The sequence below is a fragment of the Enhydra lutris genome, unplaced genomic scaffold (genome assembly GCF_002288905.1).
Source record: "Enhydra lutris kenyoni isolate GAN:26980312 unplaced genomic scaffold, ASM228890v2 scaffoldscaffold54, whole genome shotgun sequence".
NCBI classification, from domain to species: Eukaryota; Metazoa; Chordata; class Mammalia; order Carnivora; family Mustelidae; genus Enhydra; species Enhydra lutris.
Genome location: NW_019154138.1, coordinates 1,555,010 through 1,580,010, shown reverse-complemented (window position 1 = coordinate 1,580,010; position 25,001 = coordinate 1,555,010). Strand labels below are relative to the sequence as shown.

General features: G+C 43.5%; 1 protein-coding gene across 1 annotated transcript in view; it reads left to right on the top strand.

The window, feature by feature from the left end:
- Positions 1–4,593: 4,593 nt before the first annotated feature.
- Positions 4,594–25,001, top strand: part of LOC111157385 (ATP binding cassette subfamily C member 12) — a 63,360-nt gene continuing 42,952 nt past the window's right edge. The window contains exons 1-9 of the mRNA XM_022518750.1: positions 4,594–4,712; positions 7,688–7,843; positions 10,150–10,297; positions 10,587–10,820; positions 12,416–12,589; positions 13,048–13,195; positions 16,683–16,831; positions 19,218–19,325; positions 21,374–21,649. Coding sequence (XP_022374458.1) covers positions 4,594–4,712; positions 7,688–7,843; positions 10,150–10,297; positions 10,587–10,820; positions 12,416–12,589; positions 13,048–13,195; positions 16,683–16,831; positions 19,218–19,325; positions 21,374–21,649 — 1,512 coding nt within the window. The remainder of the gene's footprint in view (positions 4,713–7,687; positions 7,844–10,149; positions 10,298–10,586; positions 10,821–12,415; positions 12,590–13,047; positions 13,196–16,682; positions 16,832–19,217; positions 19,326–21,373; positions 21,650–25,001) is intronic.

Below are 25,001 nucleotides of genomic sequence, written 5' to 3'. Positions count from 1 at the left end.
TCCCAAATCGTGAGGGGGGAGAAAGGGGATAAAAAGAGGTTCAGAAAGAAAAAAAAAAAAAAGAAACAATTAAAAAAAGAAAACCAATAAAGAAAAAATATAAAAAGCAAATATATATATATATATATATATATATATATATATTAGATAAACTAGTTAAAAAATGTTAAAAAAGAAAAGGGTAAAAGTTAAAAAAATTTAGTAGAAGAAGAAAAAAAAATTGAAAAAGAAAAAAAAAATTAAATTAACTGCAAGGCTAAAGAATCATGGGGAGAAAGCCTTGAGTTCCGTGCTTTGCTTTCTCCTCCTCTGGAATTCCGCTGCTCTCCTTGGTATTGAAACTACACTCTTTGGTAGGTGAACTTGATCCTGGCTGGGTTTCTTGTTGATCTTCTGGGGGAGGGGCCTGTTGTAGTGATTCTCAAGTGTCTTTGCCCCAGGTGGAGTTGCACTGCCCTTACCCGGGGCCGGTCTGAGTAATCCGATCGGGTTTGCTTTCGGGAGCTTTTGTTCCCTGAGCATTTTCCGTAGAGTTCCGGAGGGCGGGAATGAAGATGGCGGCCTCCCGGTCTCCGGCCCGGAGGAGCTGAGAGCCCGGGGCCCCACTCCTCAGTGCGCCCTCAGAGAACAGCGCCCAATTACTCCCATCACCCTGGCCTCCGGCCGCGCTCTGAGCTGACCGAGGCTGCGACCGGTTCAAGGTAACCCCGAGATTAGATCTCACTCCTCGGCTCTGTCTCTGTAGCCGGCTTCCCCGTTCTAATACCTGTAAGCTCTGCGACACTCAGACACCCCCGATCCTTCTGTGACCCTGCGGGACCTGAGGCCACGCTGACCCTGCGTGGGCTTCACCCCGGTTAAGCCTCTGGAGCAATGTCCCTCAGCGGAACAGACTTTTAAAAGTCCCGATTTTGTGCTCCGTTGCTCTGCCGCTTGCCGGGAGCCGGCCCCTCCCCCCGCGGTCTATCTTCCCGTCGCTTTGGATTCACTTCTCTGCCAGTCCTACCTTTCAGAAAGTGGTTGATTTTCTGTTTCTAGAGTTGCTGTTCTTCTTCTCTTCGATCTCCCATTGGATTTGTAGGTGTTTGCAATCTTTAGATAAGCTATCTAGCTGATCTCCCGCTACCTGAAGTAGTCTCAGCCTGCTACTTCTCCACCATCTTGACTCCTCCCTGGCCTGTATGGTTTCTGCTGAGAAATCACTAATACCCTTATTGGAGTTTCCTTGTAAATTACAAGCTTCTTTTCTCTTACTGCTTTTAAGATACTCTCTGTTTGATTTTTGACAGTTTTATTTTAATGTGTGTTAGAAAGAATCTCTTTGAGTTTCTTTGGTGACCTATATGGTTCATGAACTTGGGTATTCAAATCTTTACTTAGATTTAGGAAGTTTGTAGCCATTATTTCTTTTTCTCCCCCTTCTAAATTTTTATTTAAATTCTAGTTAGCTAACATATAGTGTATTATTGGTTTTGGGAATTGAATTCAGTGGTTTGTCACAGCCAGTATTTCATCTCATCTCATTTCTTTTCTTTTCTTTTCTTATTTTCTTTTAAGATTTTTTATTTATTCCATTGAGAGAAAGAGATCATGAACAAGGGGGAGGGTCAGAGGGAGAGGGAGAAGAAGACTTCTGGCTGAGCAGGGAGCCCAACTCAGGGCTCGATCCCAGGACCTTGAGATCATGACCTGAGCCAAAGTCATATACATAGCTGACTGAGCCACCCAGGTGCCCTTCCATTATTTCTTTAAATAAGTCTTCTGTCCCATACTTTCTCTTTTTTCTGAAACTCCAACAATTAACAGATTGTTTCTTTTGATGGTATTCTATAGATTGCATAGGTTTTCATCACTCTTTTTTAATTTTTTCTTTGTTCTCCTCTGACTGGATGATCTCAAATTTCTTGTCGTCTAACTCATAGATTCTTTCTGTTGTTAATCCTATTACACTTTTCATTTTATTCATTGTATTTTTCACTTCCAGAATTTCTGTTTGGTTCTTTTAATAATTTCTGTCTCTTTGTTAAACTTCTCATTTTGGTTGTGTATTGTTTTCCTGATTTATCTGAAATGTCTTTCTGAATTTTCTTGTAATTCCTTGAGTTTCCTTAAAATAGATGTTTTCACTTCTTTACCAGGTTACTTGCAATCTCCATATTTTTGAGAATATTATTATTGTCCTTTGGTGGTGTCATGTTTCTTTAATTTTTCATGCTCCTTAAAGTTTTGCATTGCTGTTTTCACACTTGAAACATAATTTACCTCCTCCAATCTTTACTAACAGCCTCTGGGAGAGAAAGACCTTCCATGATCTTTGCTGGGAGTCTGGGGCTTTCTCAGACCTTCTATGGATATGCCTGCTCCATATTTCTAGATCTTCCTTGCTCCTCTTAAGCCTATATGCTTTCTATCAATCCTGCAAAGTGCCGGGCTGGATGCTGACAGCCTCCCTTTTGTTTTCCCAAAACTGGTGCTAAAGCTCAAGTTTGTGGTCTCTCCTTAGCCCACAGATTTGGTGTGGTTTGGTTTTCCATGATGCTCACTAGCTATCCATCAAAGCTTCCTCTCACTGCTGCCACTGGCAACATGTACAGGTTGCTGGCCACAGGATGGGTATATGTGTAGATGAGGCATGTGGAATGGTAGGGGTGCCTGTGAACCAGTTGGAAGCACGTGTGATTGAGGTATTCTCAATGATTCAAAAGCAGGTTTCTTGATGTAATCTGTGACGCAGTTAGTAGGATTCATGTTCCTTTAATGCCCTCCAAGAGTCCTATGTGCCTCTCTTGAAGCCTCTTCCTGCCAGGCTGATGCAGTTCAGAATTTAGTCCTCTATATATGGTGAAAGAGAAATAGGCTTCTTTATCAGCCCCCTGTACAGCTGGATGCCAGCTCTGGAAGCCAGTTTTCACTTTCCCCTGTAAGAGAAATCATGGGCTGAGAAGATCTCTTTTGGCCCTAAGCTATGCTGCCTTGGGGGAGTTGTAGTGTGGATAAAGTCAAAATATTCCCTTTTCCCTCTCCGATACATCCAGACTTATATATATATTTTTTGCTTGAATGGTGTGCTGGAAATTTTCCACTGGGAATCTGGACTTCCCCAAAAGTTCTCTTGTCCTTAGTGATTTTCTAAGGCAGTATTTTTCAGGGACTCCTAGACTATGGCCAAGGAGGTCTGGAGCTAGTTCATGGACCACTTCAAGGCCCAGAGCCAGGAACAAGGTCTCTATGTCCATTACCTGATAAATGGGTGGGCAAGACTCCTTGGTTTCTTGGCATATGGTGCTGGATCCCACAGCTCCCAGAAGGACACTTTTATTGGTGAATAGATGCCAAATTGTTGTTGAGAGTAGGAGAGACACAAACAAAAGTTGTCTTATTCAGCCATGATGCTAGTGTCACTACCACATATATTCTTGAGTAAGTCCTTTCCCTTCTTTTGGTCTTCGTTTCCTCTTCTGTGTAATGAAGAGTTTGTAAAAGATTGAATCTGAGAACATTTCCAACTCTGTCATTTGATTGTCAGTCATTAAAACCTTGATGGGAATTGGTTTATTTGATGTTTCTAGCCATGAAAACTTCCTGAGAAAATTCATGGGAATGGCATCCCCATGTATGTGTGTGTATGTATACACACACACACACACACACACACACACATATGTGTATGTGTATGTATATATATATACATACACATATACATATATTAGTGGTGAGGCCTCTGGTGGTAAATGACAAAAAACAACTTAAGATAATTTGGGTAAAAAGGGAGAATTCATCTCTAGCATATAGGGAGGAAGATGTTATGGAACCCTAGGGGAAGACTGGAGCTGGGTTTCATTCAGGAAAGGACTGAAACCAAGAATAGGCAAACCTTTAAGGATTATTCTCTATTCATTAGGTTTAGGTGATTGGTGAACGGGGTGGTTGGTTTATGGACTGGACAGGCACTCCAAAAAGTGTTATCTCCACATAGATTTTTGGCTTTCCTTAGGGACAGTGGTCCAATAAGTGGGGGGGGGGAGGAATGTGGGCTTGTCCAGATGTGCCCAGTCCTGAGAGGTAGTCTCATTTGAGGTCTCTAGCCCTTGGGTATAAGGCAATGTGGACGCACAAGAAGCAGGAAGAAAAAGAGGTGTGTGTGACAAACTTCACTCTGTGTGAAGCAAATTTGAGTGACAGCAAACATACCTTCCTGGAGCTCTTTTGTTGGTCTGGGATTCAGGGCTGGTCACAGACTAGCTCCCAACAGACAATCTATGATAGGCTTTTTTGTCCCAGTCAACCCAAAATGGAAAAGAAGAGGCACAGAATGTCCTGGCTAATAAGGACACCTCAAAGTGGAACTGAAGGATGTGGCAGGGATTCTGGCCACACCTCACCCTCCACCCCCACCTGACCCATAAATATAGAAAGCTAATTGGTGAAACTGTCTAAGGGGTTGGAGCAAGGAAGTTGATCTAGGTAGAGTATGGGTGGAATGCCTGAACCCATTCCAGAGTGTCCTCATTTCTCAGTGACCTTCCTCATCTTTCTGCTACATAGTGAAAGTGTCCCTAGGCCAATAGGCCAGGGCTCCAGGCTGCCATCAGGATGGTGGGTGAAGGCCCCTACCTTATCTCAGATCTGGATCGGCGAGGCCAGCGGAGAACCTTTATAGAAAGATATGACCCCAGCCTAAAAACCATGATTCCGGTGAGACCCTATGCAAGGTAAGCCAGGAGGAGGATTGGATGGAGGGCCGGGGGAGAACCTCCAGAATTAGTTTCTAGCCTATCAGGAGAGTAGGTGCTGACCCTGCTCCCCATGCTGCTGCTCTGTATTCTCTTGTCTTTGTGTCTTCCATCCATCCATCCATCCATCCATTAGCCACTCCTGTTATCCTTTGCTGAGAGAACAATAGTGGTGTTTAAGGAGAGCTTTCACTGTGCCAGGATCTGTCCAAGTACATTACAAACATGGTCTCATTTGCTCTTCCCAGCCGCCATGGAGGTATTATTATCTTTATCTGATGGGCGGGCAAATGAGGTACAGAGAAGTTAAGTAACTTGCTGAAAGTTCACCAGGTAGCTTTTTTTCTGTAACACACAAACTTTCTAACCTTTAACACTTAGAAGGCTAAAACAATTGCCATTTAGTTAGCATACAACTTTATGGTTGGGCCAGCAACTTGGGCTGGGATTACGTGGGTGATTCATCTGGTCTTGAGTAGGCTTACTTATAGATCTTCTGGTCAGCAAGGTGGCTGCTGACTGGGGCAATGGGAACAAGTGGGCCATATGGGCTATCAATCCCCATCAGGGTATCCTGGGCTTGATCGCTTAGTAGGAGAGCAGACTGCCAAAAGGATGAGTTGAAGCATATAGGGTTTCTTGAGATTCAAGTTCAGAACTGTCACACCATTTCTTTCACAGCATTCTATTGACCAAATTGAAGCACAAGTCAGCTCAGATTCTAGGAGTGGAGAAACAGACTAGACATACTGATGGAAGCAGTTGCAAGCTCACAATCCAAAGGGCTGTTATACAGATGGGGAGAGAGAATTAGGTCATGTATGAACTGCAGGATAGAAACACATGTAGCTTGACTTTCAAGCTCACATGCTTAACTCTAACATGATATGATGTGATATTATTAATATTATACTAGTCACAATATCATAAAATGCTGCCTTTTCTACGTGGAAAAGGCCCTATGTCCAGTCCTCTGAACATCAGAAGGCCAAGTGGCATCTCTATAGTGAGGTGACACAGCATTGGCTCTCTTCTAGAATCTCTGGACCGAAGACGCACCTTGAGCCCTCTGAGGGGAGAGGTGAAGGTTGAAAGGTGAGGGAATAGGCTACCATAACTAGCCCCAAGCAGGAAAGCGCTAACTACCCACTGTTTTGGCTGAGTTATAATTGTTTTGTGGGGAGACAATGTGGTGTAGAGCTTAAGAAAATGATGGGGACCTTGGAGTCAGCAAGCAGTGGGTTTGAATCATTGCTCCACCACTTATCAACTCTAAGATTTTGGCCAAGGACTTTAACTTCTCTGTGCCACTATGTTCTTGCCTATGAAATGGTGTCATTATTCCATCCTTCTGTCCATTCCAATGATTTGTTGTAATGATTCTATGAAGTAATGTATGACTGTATCATAAAAGCCACCTTTTAGAAAGTTTTACTATGTGCCAGGTACATGGTACATTGTTAATATTCTCTTAGCTTGAGTCCTCCAAAAGCAGTCTGAGCTAAGAACTTGGATGCAGGTAGCTCATTCAGGATGTGATCCCAGGAAGCAGGAGGGAGGATTTAGGGGAAGTGGGTCAGGGAAGGACAACACGGTATCGTCAGTGTCACTGCTGTAGGAATAGGAACTGGATTCTACTAGGTCCTCCTGGGCCATCCAAAGGATAGGAGGGTGCATTTGTCCATGGGCTCCTATATTCCCCATTTGTTAAGATTTGTCCCTGGAGGCATCAGTGCCCTGCAATTCTGGGCTGCACTTATGTGCTCCTGAGAAGGCACTGAAACAGGTGGTGAAAAGGGGCATAGCTCACATTTAAGATGGGATGTTGTCAGCTTGAGCCAAGCATCTGTGACCCACGGCATCCTCGCAGCATCTGCTACAAGTATAAAGCTCTTACAGGGTCCAGAATATACTAATGGCTGAGTAATCAGTAGATATTACTCCATGTCTCTGACTTTATTCTGTATTAGGTTGGTTAATTAAATTGGTTAATTTTTCAAGGGCAAACCCACGGTCTTTTCCTCCTTCATTACCTCTTCCTCCTCCTTGACTGTTTACTCTTTCTCCTCCTTTTCTTTTTACTTCTTTTTCCTCCTTTTCCTTCTGGTTCCTTCCATTTCTTTCTCCTCCTCCTTTCCCCTCCTCCACCCTCCTTTTTATATCTGCTAGCTGGTATTTATGTAGCCAGAGCACTTTAAATGCTTTAATTCATTCCATCCTCCTGATCTGCAGAACCATGAGTTTGCCTCCAGCATGTGCCTGCCTAGGTAGCCTCCCTGCTTCATCCCCATGGTGTCTGTCATGCACTGCTCTGTACCTTCCCCATCCTCCTGGGAGCACAAGACATGCACCTCAGCCTCTGATAATCAGCTTCCAGGTCTTCATTTCCTTATGACAAATAGGTCAGGTGCCTTCGTTCCCATGGGTTGGTTGTGAGGTTTGAGCACTGGCTCACTAAAAAAATTCCATGGTGGGTAGCATTTATCAGTTCTTATGGCTTACCACGGCTGATTTCAAGGCAATGTGATGTCACTGAATGCCAAGTTGGGAAGAGATGTGCATAGCACCCTGTTCCATTGTATTTCTACCGTATAGATGCAACAGATTTATATAATCTAATGACCATACATATTAGCAAAATCTAGTAAAATAATTAAGAAGTGATGAGTTTCAAGTACTTAGCTTTGTCCGTAAGACAATTTACTTAAAATTAAGTAATTTTTAATACTGGCCATGTTTAGCAACTAACTTGCAAAACTCCTAAAAATCTTAAAATCAGTTATCACAGACTGATACGAGCGGGTCCCAGCACTCTCCATTGCTCAAATGGCTAATGGGTGGGAATCATGGCTTCTAAGTGTGGCTGTGGTTATTACTACAGTTAAGAGCTCAAGCTAGGGACTCAGGGCAATGACCTCTATGCCCTGGAACACAGAGTGTCTCATTTGTTTTAGGCTGGCACCCAACCCTGTGGATGATGCAGGACTGCTCTCCTTTGCTACATTTTCCTGGATCACACCAGTGATGGTTAGGGGCTACAAGCACACATTAACTGTGGATACCCTGCCCCCGCTGTCACCATATGACTCATCGGACACCAATGCCAAAAGGTACCAGGATTCTGTGGGTCACCTCAGGAGAGGAGCCCATCCTATGCAGGGGCCCACGTGCCCTTTGAGTGCTCTCCTTTCCTGGGTATGGAAGGACCTCCAGTTCCTTGGGGGTCCTTTTTGATGGGTGCTCCCTGAAACATGAGTTGGGCTGACTGAATTTATTGACCCATTCTCTGGGGAGGTGAGGACTGGGGAAAGATGGTGTGGAAAAAGGATTGCTTGTGAGCTACAGCCCAAGGCTTAGGAGCATACTGGCTGGGTTGTCGCTGATTTATAGAAACACTACATCGGGATGAAGGCGGCCAGAATTCCACTTTGCACTGTGCTGGCTAGACCCACCTGGGCTGCTGCTGAGTGCAGCTCCAGGCATCATGTTTTGTTTTACTTTAAATATCATTATTGGGCTTTTATATTGTAAAATATGTTTAAGTTGAGTCAAATGAAACTGCCAATATTTGACAGTTTTGACTTGCAAAAAATGTAAATGTCATTGGTTCAACCTGATTCATATTAATTCGAAAAATGTTAAAGCAACAGACATTTAAGCCATGAGAGTATCCCTACTGTACTCTTGCTCTGCTACCCAGAGGTCAGCATTGTTAAACGTTTATGTTGATCTGTTCAGAATTTTTTCTACTCTAATTAAGCATACCCTGTTGTACCATCTTCTGTGGATCAGTACCTCTTCTTCCTCCCATTTACATGTCATTTTTTTTTTCTTTAAATAAAGTGAAGTGTTATAGAATGGTTGACCATTTTGCTATTTTCAGTAAGCATTTATAAAGACTTTTCCATGTCAGCATAAGGATAAAGACATTAACTTCATTCTTTCTCCCAGCTGCTTTGATCTTTGAGGTTGTGATGAATCATAATGTCTTAAACAATGGGGAACTTCTCTAAGACTTTTTTGCACTTGTTTCTTTTGGGAGTCTTCTTATCTTTGGCCACATGTGGTAAAGTGCAAAGTATAGTCTGGAGTATGTGCTTAAAGGACTGGGAATGTTAATCATGGTCTTGCAATTGTTTCTACAGTTGTGCTTCCCCTCACCCATGTGTTGCAGATATCTCACTCAGTGGTAATTTCCCATATCTATAGTCCAGAGAAAGTTGCCAGTGAGATCAGATAAAAGGAGCTGGACCAGTGCCTGTGGAGTATTGGATTTTCCTTCTACTTCTCTGGTCTGAACTTCTCTTTCTGTTTTTAATGTTTCCTTCTATCTACCCATCATCAACTTGGGTCCTCTTTTCTTCCATGCTATGCCTATTCCTAGGTGAGTTTATCCCCTGCAAAGACTCAACACCAAATACAACCTTTTAATAATATGCCACTTCAGTCCACGCCTCTCTTCCAGACTCTGAATTCATATGTCCTGCATCCAACTGGACAGCTGGACTTGTATGACTCATAAATATCTTGTATCTAAAGCTGCTTTCTTCTGGGCCCCAACCTGATGATGCTCTTCTCTTCTTCTTGACAAACTCCATTCACACAGTTGGTTGAGCCAGGAAATTGGGGTCCCTGATCCTCCCTCCCTTTTCTTTCACATCTAGTTCATCAATATGTCCTGTTGTCTCTGTCCATTCTTTCTCAAATGCACGTTCCTTAAATCCAGTGTCAAACCACCACCACTTCTCCCCTGGTTGTCAACAGTCTCCTGCTGTGGTCCCCCTGCTTTTGCCTTTGTTCCCCCTATAATCCACTATTCTCACACCAACCTGAATGTTCTTTTAGATATGTAAAATGATCTTATCACTTAGGCTTAAAAACCTGCAATGGCTTCCTTTGCTCCAGAAAATAAACCTAAACTCCTTTCTGAGAACTATGAGGTCCACGGGATTTGCCTTTGCCTCTCCTCCCAGTGTCATGCCAGCCTATCTCCTCCTTTACCACACTCTTGTCACACTTGCCTTCTTTCAGATCTTTGAAATGGACTAACTCCTCCCTGTTCTGGGGAAGACTACTCTTGTCATTTTTTCTGTTGCCTCTGTCTTTTTTTTTTTTTTTTAAATCAGAACTGGTATTGTGCCAGAGACGGGCAGTAGGAGCAGGAAATGAAGGCCTGGAAAGTGCCCAAGTGCCAGGTACCAGCTGGTGCTTGTGCCGAGGCTCTGCCCTCCTGCCCCTCCTGTATCCCATCTGCCCTGGAAAGGAAGAAAAAAGAATCAGAGCTGCTTCTGTAGAGCGACCACGGCCAGGGATGAGGGTTGTGTTGAGCACCTTTGAGAGGTTTGTCCAGCCAAGTAGTTTCAAACAGCAAATGGAAATGTAAGTCCCTTTCCTTCTTCCTGTTCTTTCATCACAGATTTCGAATCCTTTGGAATGAAGAGGTAGAAAGAGTGGGTCCTGAGCAAGCCTCTCTGGGCCGAGTAGTTTGGAAATTCCAGAGGACACGTGTTTTGATGGATATTGTGGCCAACATCCTGTGTGTGATCATGGCAGCCATAGGGCCGGTGAGTGGGGGTGGCCCTTCCTCTGCCTTGTCAAACAGGTCCCTAGACTGGCAAAGAATGTCATTAGTTACTTTCTCTACGAGCTGGTGGGTTTAGTACATTGTCATTATCTTTGAGCTCCTTGGGGGCAAATTTTCATAAAGCTAATCCTTGTCAAGCACAGCAGCCGCCACTGAAATTAATTAAAAAGTTTGCCTCATAAAGTCAGCTTGCCGACATTATCTGAGGCTTCTGATACAAACCTCAACCCCCAGTGGCCCCCTTCTCTCTCCATTGTGCTGTTTTGCAGACGGTTCTCATTCACCAAATCCTCCAACATACCGAGAGCATTTCTAGGAATGTCTGGGCTGGCATTGGCCTGTGCATAGCGCTTTTTGCTACTGAGTTTACCAAAGTGCTCTTTTGGGCCCTTGCCTGGGCCATAAATTACCGCACTGCAATCCGGTTGAAGGTGGCTGTCTCCACTTTGGTTTTCGAAAACCTGGTGTCCTTCAAGATGCTGGCACACATCTCTGTTGGTGAGGTAAGCGGGTCCAGAGTTTCATTTTAGAAAATTAAATCCTGGCTTTTCTGAATATGAGTGAAATGTGCTTCCTGGATGGTGCATATGCCTTCTTTTTATTTGTCCAATGTCCTGCCCATTATATCCTATTTCCATGCTAAATGAGGTGAGGGAGACTCAAAACATCAGAGGAATTCAGTAAAAGGAGGGCTCCATTCAAGCTGGAGAATTTGGAAAGACTTTCTTTTTCCAGCTGACTCAGAGCTGGGGGATGACATCATTCAATGCCTTTGATTGTCAAAAGGGACACTGAGGCAGTATGGGATACACCACAGGCATTTAAAAAAATGAGTGAGGAATTGATCCAGTAATTCTGATTGTGTAGAGTTTGGGGTGCCAAAGCCATAATAAAGACTATGTCTACTGGACTTCAGAACTTATATTTTCCCTTTCTCTCTTTCCTTCTTTCTTTCCTCCTTCCTTCTTTCCTTTCTTCCTTCCTTCCTCTCTCTCCCTCTCTCTCTCTCTCTTCTTCTCTTCTCTTCTGTTCTCTTCTCTTCGAGTAGGAGAAAGAGAGAGGGTCAGAGAGAGGGACAGATGGAGAGAGTGAATATTAAGCAGGCTCCACACCCAGTGTACAGCCTGACATGGGGCTCGATCTCACAACCCTTAGATCATGACTTGAGCCAAAAACAAGAGTTGGACACAACTGACTGAGCCGCCCAGGTGCCCTGAATTTATATTTTCTTAAGCCTTTGAACCTTAGCAATAAAATCCTCACCATTTACACAATAAAATTCCCTAGTCAAGGGAACTCCAGGTGGCATGAGGTAAGGGAGAAGATTTGCCTCTGTCTTACAGTTGCTCTTTTCATTATGTCCAAAGCATCTTGTATCAGTTAAGATTAACTTGGTTGCATAGAACAAGAAAATATAAAGTAACAGTAGATTAAGCAAGATGAATTTATTCCACATTTTGCAAAAGGAGTCTGGAAGAGAACAATTCAGAGCTGGTACGGGGATTTCTGGATCTTCTTTTCTTTGTTACTATCCTAGTGCATGACTCCCATAATGGTTTAGGATGGATGCTGGAGGTCCAGTCATGCTAGTCATGTTTCAGATAGCTGGTAAAAGGAAGGAGAAAAGAATAAGGATATATGTCCTCTAAGTTGAGTTGGCTCCCTTTAAGAATGCATTTCCAAACTCCCATTTGACACTTTTGGCTCATATCTATCTCATTGTCCTTGACATAATCACATGGCCATACTCTTTCCACAAAGGAGACTAAAAAATGTAGTTTTTTAACTGGGCACATTCGTGCTCTGAATAAAGCAGGAAGAAGGAGAGATAGATAAAGGGTAGGCAGCTAGTCGTTTCTCCAGCTTGCTCTTAGATGATAATATTTATTACTCTTTATGTCTTTCTTCATTGGGACTCTCAGTCCTAAAATACTGGCCTCTCCAAAATCAGATCAGCATGAGGGCCACAAAATTCATCATGTTTGTCCCTTGGCAATACCCCTCCCCCTTAAGGCAGTTTCTTCTCTCCTTCTCTTCTCACTTGAGGAGATGTTTGGGTGATGCTTCCAAAGCCTGATTCCATGTGCTTTCTTTCCAGGTGCTCAATATACTATCAAGTGATAGTTATTCCTTGTTTGAAGCTGCCTTGTTTTGTCCCTTGCCAGCCACCATCCCTATCCTAATGGCTGTTTGTGCAGTGTATGCTTTTTTCATTCTGGGCCCCACAGCCCTCATCGGGATATCTGTGTACATCGTATTCATCCCCATCCAGGTAATGGCAGGTCTTCGCAACTGTAACCGCTGTATGCTTGCATTTTGCACACATGTTCTCACTGAATTGGATAGAAGGTTTCATTTCCAGGGCAGGAACCTGAAAACTGTGCCCTCACTTCGTGCTCATGAATGTGCTTTCTTTTCTTGGCACAGTGTATTTTATTTTTAAGAACTTGAATTTGAATGCCCTGGGGGAGAAAGGCATGCTTTCCAGTTTGTCAAAGTCCCCAACACTCTCTTTGCATCCTAATAACTCATGTATTTGTATCACCTGCTTGATCTCCAGTGTTGTCCCCTGGTTCACATCGGCTGCCACAACTCTAGGGAAGGATGGCTGAGAATCTTAGCCCAACTTCCCTTTGAACTTTTCCTGGCACTTATACTCTGATCCCTGGATTTTTAGGCCAACTGCAATTCAGCAATTCTCTCTGAACACTGTTTGTACCTTGATTTCAGATGTTTATGGCTAAGCTCAATTCAGCTTTCCGACGATCAGCAATTTCGGTGACAGACAAGCGAGTTCAGACAATGAATGAGTTTCTGACCTGCATAAAGCTGATTAAAATGTACGCCTGGGAAAAATCTTTTACCAATACCATTCAAGGTAGGACATGCTGGTGCTTGAAGAACCACTTACTCTGTAGAATGTGCTCTTCCAAAGTGTTCTTAAGGTTCCTGGGGCCAGGCATTCCAGAAAGGGGGCTATGGGGACCCCATTGAGCTGCTTTGCAGGCTTTTCAAAGGATTGCAGAAGTTTTAATAGACCCAGGCATCTGTTCTGGTGAACCCAAGTGTTCAACAGGTGAGAGACATAAGGTCTAGCCTTTATGAAGGCATGTGGATGTTGGTACTGACCAGTCACCTTTCACAAAAGTAATCCACTAAAACATTATAAAGAGAAGAGCTATCTCAAGATATTTCCTTGACTTAGAAGATGTATACACATACACAGGCACACACTTGGGCTTATGTATATATATCTCCTTGCCTGCAGCAACATCATCATGATTGGATGACCCTCTGATTTGACATTCCTTGCACAGACATGAGGACACATACATAGCTTTTTAAAAAAAAGATGATATTAAACCATTACAATCAAATATAAATGCAAATCTAATTGCAGGAACATTTACATAATTGCTGACATAGACTCAGGTGGTTGGCCGGTTAATGATCTGAACCACTGTTACAATTGACTCTCTGGATCTACAATTACACTTTTAGATCAGCATGTAATTGGCCCTGAAGCTGGGTATCTGTGTTTTAGGGAGTGGTTTTAGAAAACTTGTTTCTGAGATTGCCCAAGGAAATGCTGCAGTTTGGGACACTGGTAACCCTTTGGAACATTCCTTGAAGACCCAGAAATACTTCCCTTACACCTTGAACTCACTTGAGCACAATGATTTGATTAAACTGGATTCCATTTGACTTAGTTCAATTTAATTCAACTCATTTTAATTTGAGTCAGTTTAACTCAATAAATATTTATCAGCTTCCTGCTATGTGCAAGGTCATGGGAGCTACATAGAATTATAAGAGAAAGTGTTCCTGCTTCTGGGATGAAGGAACAATGAGTTAACTAAACTCAACAGTAGCTATAAGTTTTTGGCTCTGCTTCTAGAATATGTCTGGAATCTGCTTCTCTTCGTTCTGCTGCCACCCTAGTGCAAGCCAATATTCTCTCTCTTTTGGAGTATGCAAAGAACTTCCAGATGCAGCATTTGCTTTCTTCCCTCCCCCTAAAATCCATTATGTGCTCAGAAACCACTGTGACCTTTGAAAAATGTCAGTCAGATCCTGTTCCTCCCTGCTGAAAAATCTTTAGTGGCTTCTTATCACACTTAGATTATTCCAATTTAGGACTTTTGATTTAAATCCAAAATCCTTGGGGCACCTGGATGGCTCGGTGGGATAAAGCCTCTGCCTTCAGCTCAGGTCATGATCTCAGGGTATTGGGATCGAGCCCCGCATCGGGCTCTTTGCTTAGTGGGGAGCCTGCAACCCCCTCCCCCTCTGCCTGCCTCTCTGCCTACTTGTGACCTCTGTCAAATAAATAAATAAAGTCTTTAAAAAAATAATAAATCCAAATTCCTTTCTATGGCCTGTTGGATCCAACATGATCTGACCCCTGAAGACTAAAGTCTTTAAAAAAATAATAAATCCAAATTCCTTTCTATGGCCTGTTGGATCCAACATGATCTGACCCCTGAAGACCTCTCTGATCTCATCACATCTTGTTCTAACCCTTGATAACTTGCTTGGGCCATGAGAACCTTCTGTTTTTTTTTAGAACAACATCCAGGCTCATTCATACCTGAGGATCTTTGCAGTTGTTGTTCTCTCTGCCTGAAGAAGTGCTCTTGTTCTAGATTTTGATGGTGACTTTGGGACTCCTCTCAATGTTGCTGACTCAAAGAGGCCTTCTTTTTTTTTTTTTTTTTTTAAGATTTTATTTATTTATTTGACAGAGAGAGAGATCACAAGGAGGCAGAGAGATAGGCAGAGAGAGAGAGAAAGGAGGAAGCAGGCTCCCTGCTGAGCAGAGAGCCTGATGCGGGGCTTGATCCCAGGATCCTGGGATCATGACCTGAGCCGAAGGCAGAGGCTTTAACCCACTGAACCACCCAGGCGCCCCTCAAAGAGGCCTTCTTGACTATAGTTCTAAGCAGGCCCATTCTCTACCAATTCCTTTTAATCACTTCATCTTGTTCATTTCTTTCATATCGCCCAACAAATTAGTAATGACAGGATTTGTTTGTTTATTTCTTTATTGCCTGTCTCCCCAGTGGAAAGAGAGCTGAGATTCTGTTGACTCTTATGCTGTCCAACACCAGGCGTAGCACCTGGTCAATAGTAGACATCAGGTTAAAATTTGTTGAATGAGTGAACATAGGAATTAACCGTAGGATGAAATGGGGAAATGTCACAAAGGAAATGGAGAGAAGCTCCAGGAGGGTGAGGGGGTGAGCACATCCCATTGGAGAGATCAGGAGAAGCGTCATGGCAAAAGTGGCATTTTAGAAAGGCCTTGAATGATAGCAAGGATTCAGACATAGACAGAACTGGGGAAGACCCCTAGCAGGAACAAAGGCCTAGAGGTAGATATGTGAAGATGTGCTTGGGAACAGGGAGGTGGGTGGTATCCCAGAGGTAAAGGGCATGTGGACAGCAAAACTTCGGACTGTAGTAGAACTGGGTTCCAACTGTGCCATGACCAATTAAAAAGCAAGTTACTTAACCTGTGATGGCTTTTCTGTCCTGCCAGAGGGCATAATAATAGCTCCTCCCTTGTCACACAGTGATGAGAGTGATCAAATGAGAACATTATGCAGTGCTCAGCCGAGCACTCAGTAAGAATGGTGATGGCCCCATGATGCCAGTGTGAAAGGGTTTTTGTGGAAGAGGCTAGAATTGGAGTTAAGAACTTTAAACACCAGGAGAAGGAGGCTTGAATTTAACTTGTGAGCAATGCAGAGGCATGGACCCCATCTGGACTCATGAAAGGGAGAAATGCTCTTGGGCTTTGGTAGTTGTTCTTGAGACACAGGACAGGAACCCCGATCTGGCAGTCTCCAGGCTTGGCACATGTGTTTTATTTGGTTTCTATAGTATTTAGAAACTTTCCAATCAGTTCCCAACATTTGCAAGGAGAAGGATGTCCCACAAAATTCCAGATCCCAGTCTTCGGAATAGCTAAAGGTCTGGTGACCCTGGGCTGCCCTGCATTGAGAGGTTGTGGCCCCTTTCACTGAGGCACGTGGTCCCCATTTTGCTACACTCCACAACTTCCCTCTGGTCTTACTCTCTGCCCACTGCCTTCATTTACATTACTTGCCTAGCTCCTGTAGGCATCCATGTGTAGGACTTCCTGACACAGAATCAGGATTGGAAAACACCCCAGAAACCATCCAATATGGCAGCTGACATGCACCGAATTCCCAGTTTGTGCCCAGGACTTTCTGTGCTTCCTCTAGTTTAAACTCCACAATAGGAATCCTAAATTCTCTTTTACAGGAGGATCAGGTAGGGGTAAATACATTTCTTAGTGCTGCAAAATAAATCCATCATGGACTGTTTTCTATTTACAGGTATGAGGAAGCGGGAAAGGAAATTACTGGAAAAAGCTGGATTTGTCCAAAGTGGAAATTCAGCCCTGACCCCCATTGCATCCACAATAGCCATTGTATTGACATTCACCTGCCACATCCTCCTCAGACGCAGGCTCACTGCCCCGGTGGTAAGAACCATCTCCAGAGCTGGCCTCCTTCACACTGTAGCACTGGCAAGTGCCAGGTGGGAAGCGTCTCCCTGCCTGCAGAGGCCCGGGACTGGACTGGCACAGAATACCCAATCCTGGAAGGGCCAGAATTCTATCTTGACTTTTAAAAACAAGTCCTTGGGCTGCGGTGAGCCCAGGATAGCCCAACAGTGACTTTTGTTCAGTCTACGTCAGTGCAGGAGTAGTGGTTAATGTTGGAACACAATTTGACATTTGGAAAACAAAACTGGAATCAGACAAGCACTTGGCTGCCTTATTCACAATTATTCCTATGCTTTATAAGAAGGGAGGCTTATAAGAGTTCTCTTGGTGGGAGGAGTCGTAGGTACTGGGAGATGCAAGGGTCAGAATCCCCCTTTTCAAAATCCTACCTCTGGCACTTTACCATGACAGAGGCAATTCATTGAATCTCTCTTGCTTGGTTTCATTATCTACAAATGGGGTTATAATAGTCCCTGTGGTTGTGAGGACTGAAGGAGTTCTATAAAAGAAGGCATGTGGAACAGCGCCTGGTACGTTGTAAATGCTATGTAAGTGTTTGTTGTTCTTATTAGCCTGATGCTCATCCAGGCCAGGCGATTTTGGGCTGAAAGCCTCCGAGGGAGAATTAGAATGAATGTGAGATGCTCAGGTTTTTTTTATAAGGGGGTCTGTGCACTCAAAGGTAAAGAAACTCTGGGCTAGATGGGAAACAGCTCCTGGCTGAAATAAACAACTGAGTTATTAAACCCAGTATCTGAAGGGTAAGTGAATAGAGGAAGGGCAATAAAAACAAGAAAAAGAGAGAGAGAGAACGAAATAAGCAAGTGGGGTCACAGCGCAATAGTTGCACCAAAAATCACAGATTTTGAGGGGAAGGGGGATGTGTGAGAAGGCAGGATGCTCTTGCTGAGGGGGCATCTGTTGTGGCGCTGTCAGTCCTAGAACCTCCCTGTGTTTCTTGTGATGTGCTTTTTGTTTTCTTGGGTTCTTCACACACAGTTTACTCACACACTCTGGGGGCTTGAATTCAGCCATGAACCCAAAGCCAGAATGATGGCAATGACATACCAAAGCCTCAACAGAATGCTTTCCAATTATTGTGACTGTGTTCTATGATCCTAAACGATGACAAAGAATTCTTTCCCCAGCAATACATCAAGCAAATTGAGTGCACGTGGTTAATATTTTCTAAACTGATGATTTAGAAGAAATGTAGGCCAAGAACAAATTCTCCCAAATGCAAGGCACATATTTCTTCAGATTCAGAATCCTTTGTCTTCTCTGTCAGGGCCACATCAGTAGGAGGTCAGCCCCCAGGTGCTGGCTCACATCAGGCTGTGTCAACCAAGGCCTGGGTTTTCTGAGCCAAGATAGTGCTTGGGGACTTAGGGGAGCTGAGTTCTCTCTGGGGATGGATTTGGGACCAGATGTGATAAAGACAGCATTCTACATTGTCCCCTTACAGAACTACTGAGGATTAGTTGAAGCCCAGGGATCTGTCCATGGGGCCCATACAATAGCAGGAAGGATCACTCTGGATTTGTTGATGGAAGTTGTGTTATTAATTTCTTAAATGGGTGGTTAGGGAGAAGTTGCTAATTACAAATTGGACAGATGAGAAGATGAAATCTGAGAGATGAGATCATGCACCCCTGGGGCACAGATGGAGTGAGGAAACTTATCTTCATTGAGGCTGTATGATGTTAACCACCTACCAGGCAGGGCTCAGTGAGAAAGGTCCCAGTAAGGAGGGCAGGTGATTTTTTGGGAATGGCAGTTGAACAGAGGCTTTCAAATTTGTCTCAGACGTCTGGTGAGGGTGTGGAGGCCAGACCCCAGGGGCAGGAGAACCAGAAGTCACTCTCCACCTGCCAGCATGGGCCAACTGGTTCTTCCAGGAAACTTCTGCCTTCATTTTGGGGCTGAATATGGTACGGATAAGGACACTCTAGATGTGAAGGGCCAGAGGCCTCTGAAGAAACTGGAAAAAGAGGATAACTTAGGACAATCCATGGGGTTTTGAGTGAATGGTCTAGGCCTTGTAAAGATGTGGATGGAGACTTCCAAACACATTCATTTAGAGGACTTCCTTGGACATTATCCTCTCTGTACTGACAGAGACAAGGGATAAATCTCCCACCATTCTGATGAAAATCCAGAGCAAAAGAGATTAAGATATTGTTATCCCTAATTTGTCAGCTCATGTTTTGTGAGCCATGAAATGGGAAAAAAAAATGTTCCTGTAAGAACTCCAACTGTGCCATTATTTTTCATCTCAGCAAATATAATTCCCATAGATACAATGATTCAGAGCCAAGGCAACATCTCATCCTAAACCCTATACTTCTCTTTTGTTCTTCAGGTGTTTAGTGTGATTGCCATGTTTAATGTAATGAAGTTTTCAATTGCAATCTTGCCTTTCTCTGTCAAAGCAATGGCCGAAGCCAATGTCTCTCTGAAGAGAATGAAGGTATAACTAATGCTGGGTGAGTAGGGAAGAGAGATCTCATTTTTGGGTGGGAAAATTCTCAGATATGGGGAAGCTGTGTCAGTCCATTGGAGGGCTGAGTCACTGGTTTGAAGAACATTGGGAGAAGACCCTGCATTCAGAGTTGGATCAATAAATATGCATCAAAGGATATATAAGGAGAGCTTTATAAGGTGGTCTGCCCTTTTAGTAAAAATGAAATAGAATCTCCATACATGGAGATGATGTTCCTGAACCTCTTTTTCCAAGCTATAAATCTTAAGTTGTCCCAGGAATGGGGCTAAGTTTGCACTGAGCCATCCTCCTCCCCTTTACCTTCCTGGTTTGTCCTATGATGGGTGTGGTGATGGTAGTGATAAAGAGGGTGGTGGGGCACCACATTTATACATTCAGTTACTTTATTCATTCATTCAGTCAGTCAGTCATCAGAGATCTACTGTGTCCTTCCTGTATATAAGGCATTGTGGTAAATGAAAATAAGAGGAAGAGAGAGCCTTTACTCTCAAGAGCCTTCCAGTCTAGTGTAGGACCAGGTATCCCAGGAATTGATGTACGCACTAAGGATACATGACTTGTGAAAAGGGTGTATAAAGTGGTTTTGAAGTTCAGGCAAGGGAAGGAAAAGGAGGAGGTGTTCCAGACATGTGTGAATTAATTGAATAATTTTTTTTTTCACTCAGGCCAGCAATCTGGAAGTCATCTTAGGCATCTGAGGTGCTTGTATCCATCCCTCTTCTCCCTTACTATCTACATTCAACTAATCAAGAGCCCTGTTGGGTCACCTTCTGCTCACTGTATTTCCTCAATTTTAAGAGTGCTATTTGTAAGATTGGGTTGGAAGGTGGCACTGTTGACTCATCACTTCTTGAACAAAACAGAAGCATGAACACCATCACATTGATGGTATATATTATTATATCAGATGTCTTAGGCTAGAGGAATAATGCTATTTCTTGACTTCTCAACTTTTCTTCTGTCCCTACTGCCATCATGTTCGTTCAAGACCTTATCATCTCTCCTCTGAATCATCACAGTGACTTATGAACCTATCTTCTTTTTCCCTTGTTGTTCTCCTTAAATCCATACCACACTCAGCCCCCAGAGAGCTATTAAAATAGTGGTCTGACCACTGATATTCACCTGCTTGAAATCCTTGAGTCCTTGTTCTCTCTAGGACTGAGACTGAGCCTTCCATCAGCAGGTCCTTAGTTATGTCTCCACCTGATTTCCTCTACCCTTCCTATCTTGAGCTCTGTCATAACCCTGAATTGGTTGTTTCATGCCCCCACCCCAATAAACTGTGGTGTTGCATGCTTCCTTGTCTTTACTATGCAATGTACTCTGTTAAAAAGTTTCCATCTCCTCTTCCCTCCCTCATCTTTGCCTGTACAGCACCTGTACAGATTCAGCTTTGGCTCAAATACATGGCCTTCAGGATGGGGAGTAGAGTTCCCTTCTCTGGAAGTTACAGTGTTTTGTTCTTGTTACATTTCCCTGAAATGTCTAATTATGTTCCCATCTTCCCGCAGACAGTAATCTCTTCAAGGCCAGGAATCTTGTCTTATTCATAATGGTATTTCTGCTGTTTACCCCAGAATGGCAGAGGGTAGGCACTTGGCAAATGTTTTATTAAACTGAGCTGAGTGGGAACTTAGGAAGAAGACACAGTAGAGGCTGAGCATGTGACCTTGGTTTCATTAGCATCAGTGCCAGGTAATGAAGCCCACCATCCAAAGCTGGCAAAACTTATTACCTTGGGCATGAAGAAGAAATGTACCTGATATTAGCATTCTCCAATGTGGGTGACCCACATAGACCTTGTGGTTAAAGAAACATCTGTCCTAGATAGCATGAGCTAGTAGACTATTTCTGCTGCAGCTTCTCGTAGGGGAAATATCTTCAGGATAACTTCTCTGAATGTCCTAAGTAAAATTGCCAAGATTATGATTTTGGGTCATCAGAAGATATATTGGGATGGTTCTTGCAAATGGATAATGTCTGCCCAGTTAATTTTGTCTCTTTAATCTTAGAAAATTCTCATAGATAAAAGCCCCCCATCTTACATCACCCAACCAGAAGACCCAGATACTGTCTTGCTTTTAGCAAATGCCACCTTGACCTGGGATCAAGAAACGAGCTTAAAAAGTGACCTAAGGAAAGTGCAGAACCAAAAACATTGTCTCAAGAAACAGAGGCCAGAGGCCTACAGTTTGAGTTCATCAGCCCACGGAGTTCCTGGCCCAGAGGAGCAAAGTGGTAGCTGCCCAAAATTAGTTCTGCACAATATAAACTTTGCGGTGAGAAAGGTGAGTATGTGTTCTACAGGTGTGGCTTCCATCTTTCCTCCTTGTATCTCACAGCTGTGGTCTTATCAAGGCCTAACATAATTCCGTTTGAACTGGGGGTGGTGATGGTGGTGGGAGGATGTATCTAAGTTGTTTTCTTTCCCCAATTTTAAAATTATGTACATGGTTAATGGGGACATTTTCTTCGAACTGAGAGAAGATGGTGGTTATGTTAGTACTGATCTTCAAACTCCAAAGGAGCCAGTTTTAACATTGAATGAATAATCCATTTCAGGTGGCTAGGCTCAAATGACTACCTTTTATAAATCTTTTTAGATTTGTTCTTAATTTCACAATGGAGTACTATGATGGATAATAACTGACAATTAAGAGCACTTACTATTTACCAGGTGCATAATTAACTCATTTAACCACCCCAATAACCTAAGAGGTAGGTTCTGTAGCTACCCCCACTTGATGGTTGAGAAACCTGACACACAGGGAGGTTAAATAACTCAGCCAAGACCACACTGCTAGCAAGTGGCTTCACACCGAGGGCACCTGGCCCCAGAATCTATGATCTTCAGCAACACACTTGTTAAAAGTAAATGAGATCAACAAGCAACCAGGAAAGCAAGCCAGCCAATCTATTGGCTGCTCCCCTTCAGGTTTGGGGAATAGAGTCTTTAGACAAAGCTCTGCATTTACAGAATGTGTGGCCTTCTCCTACATGTGGTTCTCTTGCACTGGGAACTCAGCAGCAGTGCTCTGGGGATGGCAATGTTTGTTGATTTTGTTGCAGAGGGCTCAGCATTAATCTTGTGCCTAATATTTTATTATTTTTTAGGTATTCTTTTTTTTAAATTAACATATAATGTATGGGTACAGGTCTGTGAATCATCAGGCTTACACATTTCACAGCACTCACCATAATCTTGTGCCTAGTATTTTAATCTCCCATGTTGTTGACTCACCCTTTTGCCACGTGAGCACTATAGAAGGAGAGGTTCCTATTTATTATGTGATGCTAAGTTCAAGAGCTGGTGTAGGTACTTCTTGTCGTTAACAAGACTGGCTGCCATGTATTTGTTGGAAATGGTATTTGTTTGGCTGAGTGCAATTGAGCTAGGTTCTCAGATAAGTCCTGCTGGGTGCAAACCATTTTGCTTTCTCATTCCCTTCCCCTGCCTGTGATGTGCAGCACCTGGGTTGCTCTAACCATGCCTTTAGAGTTGCTCCAGAGAGGCCTCAGTGAAGTACTCTTGTGTTTTAAAGAAGCTGCCTTTTACCCTCCTCATTGCTTTCCTCCTTCTCATTATGTTGGTGACTCTTGGGCTTGTGCATCAAGGACAGGGTCAATGTTTTCCGAAACAAGGGGGCAACACAGCATCGTGTGGATTAAGGGAACCTGGTGTACGTGTGTTCCAGTCCCAGCCACTTGTAGCTGTGTGACTTTGAATATACCACCTAACCTCTTAGAACCTCTCCTCCTTTACCTGTTCAATGGATATTTTAATAATAATAGCACTTTATAGGCTGGTCGTGAGAATTGAGAGATATCATACAAAAACACTAAGCCAGTAGTAAGTCTCAACTGATGTTAGCTGTTGTTGCCTTTTTCCTCTCACAACCAAGTCCATCTTAAGAGCAGCCCTTAAATATCTTAAATTCAGAGCATCCATATTTTCCCAAATTTAATTTCAGGATTCCATTGGGCTATAGTCTCCTTGAGGTCAGGCATGTATCTGTCTCATTCACAGTTGTGACCTGGCACCAAAGCAGGTGCCTGGCACAGTATAGGTTCCCAAGACTCTTTTCGGAATGAACAAATGAATAATTGGAAATCCTGGGGGTGCAGGCCACATGGATTTTCTCCTGAAGACAAGGATGACTCTGGAAGGCTCAGACCTGGTCCCAGAGAGTGGACAGAACTCAAAAGAGAGCCAAATGCCTAGAAGCTGAATCCATCCCCGTGATCTCTTTGTCCCAAAGTCTTTGAAGTGTCCCAGTTCTTCTTTGAAGTCCTTCTAATGGGATTAAAATGGATGAGCTTCACTGAGTTGAAGTTTCAGTGACAGTGTGAGCTGCATAAGGCAGGGATCCCATCTGCCTCGATTACTACTTTATGCCCAGTGCCTAGCATGATGCCTGGTGTTCCATAAAGACTTGTCAAAGAAATTCATGATGACAAGAAGCAGTCTTCACATGCTGGGGGTGGCAGTCAGGACCCTTCTGGTCTATCTCAGATGGGAAAGGAGAAATATTTAGCTCCACGAGGACCATCTTTTCTCTAAGGGATCACTGAAAGCAGGTCTTAATAAGAATGCTCTTAGATGTTCCAACGGCAGCATTACTGTATTCACTTGAATACAAGAGTGGGCACATGTCAGCCTAGAGGTCTCTGTATGGACTCTCACTCTGCCTGCAGTAGTTTCCCCCCAGATATTATATGGTTCACTCCTTCACCTCCTTCATGTCTTACTCAAGTGGCACCTGTAGCATATACTACCGGTGACCCATCCATGTGCCCTGGCCATCTTCCAACTGCTGGATCTGTATCTGTGCCCTAGGGCCCTCCCCACCACCCACAAAGCAGCAGAACATCCACAGCCAAGGGAGCTGTTCTCCAACACTGGCTGTTGGTTTTTTACCCCCAACTCCCTCAGCTGCTGGGGGTATAGAACCACCCTCAGTTTCCCAGGATTTCCCAGCAAGATTGAACTTCACTTGCCTCCCATGGGTGCTGACATAATAGTACACCCTTGATGGGCCACCTTCCCCTTCCCGTGGTACCTCCCAAACAAACTACCTTCACTCAAATCTTTTGATTCAGGGCCCATTTCTGGGAGAGCTCAAGCTAAGACATTTACTTTTTCAGTAACGTTCCCTCCACCCTCATCTCCTCCATATCTCCTCCCTGCTTCATGTGTTTCCATGGCATGTCCCTGACATACTCCATACTCTACTTACTTATTGACTTTTGGTCCACCCAACTAAAACACAAGCTCCTTGAGGGCAGAGCCAAACTATTGTCTGTCATGTTCATTACTGTATTGTCCTATTGCTAGTGTCCAGAACAGCATCTGGCACATAGCAGTCTCTTACAATGATTTGTGGTTGAATTAATAGATTAGTAGCTGTAGAATAACCCATTAACCCAATGTGTTGGAATAGCATAACTGCTCAGTAATTTCAGATTATGCTTCGGTATGGTGGAAGGATACTTAAAAAATGACTTTTGAAAAACACTTGGCTCTCTGTATTTCAAAGGCTACCATTGTCCCCCTGGGTTGTGCAGCCTTTAACTTCTATTAGATTTGCTTTCCTGGAGTGTGGGCAAGGGACAGTCCTCACGTCCAGGGCCTGTGTGTCC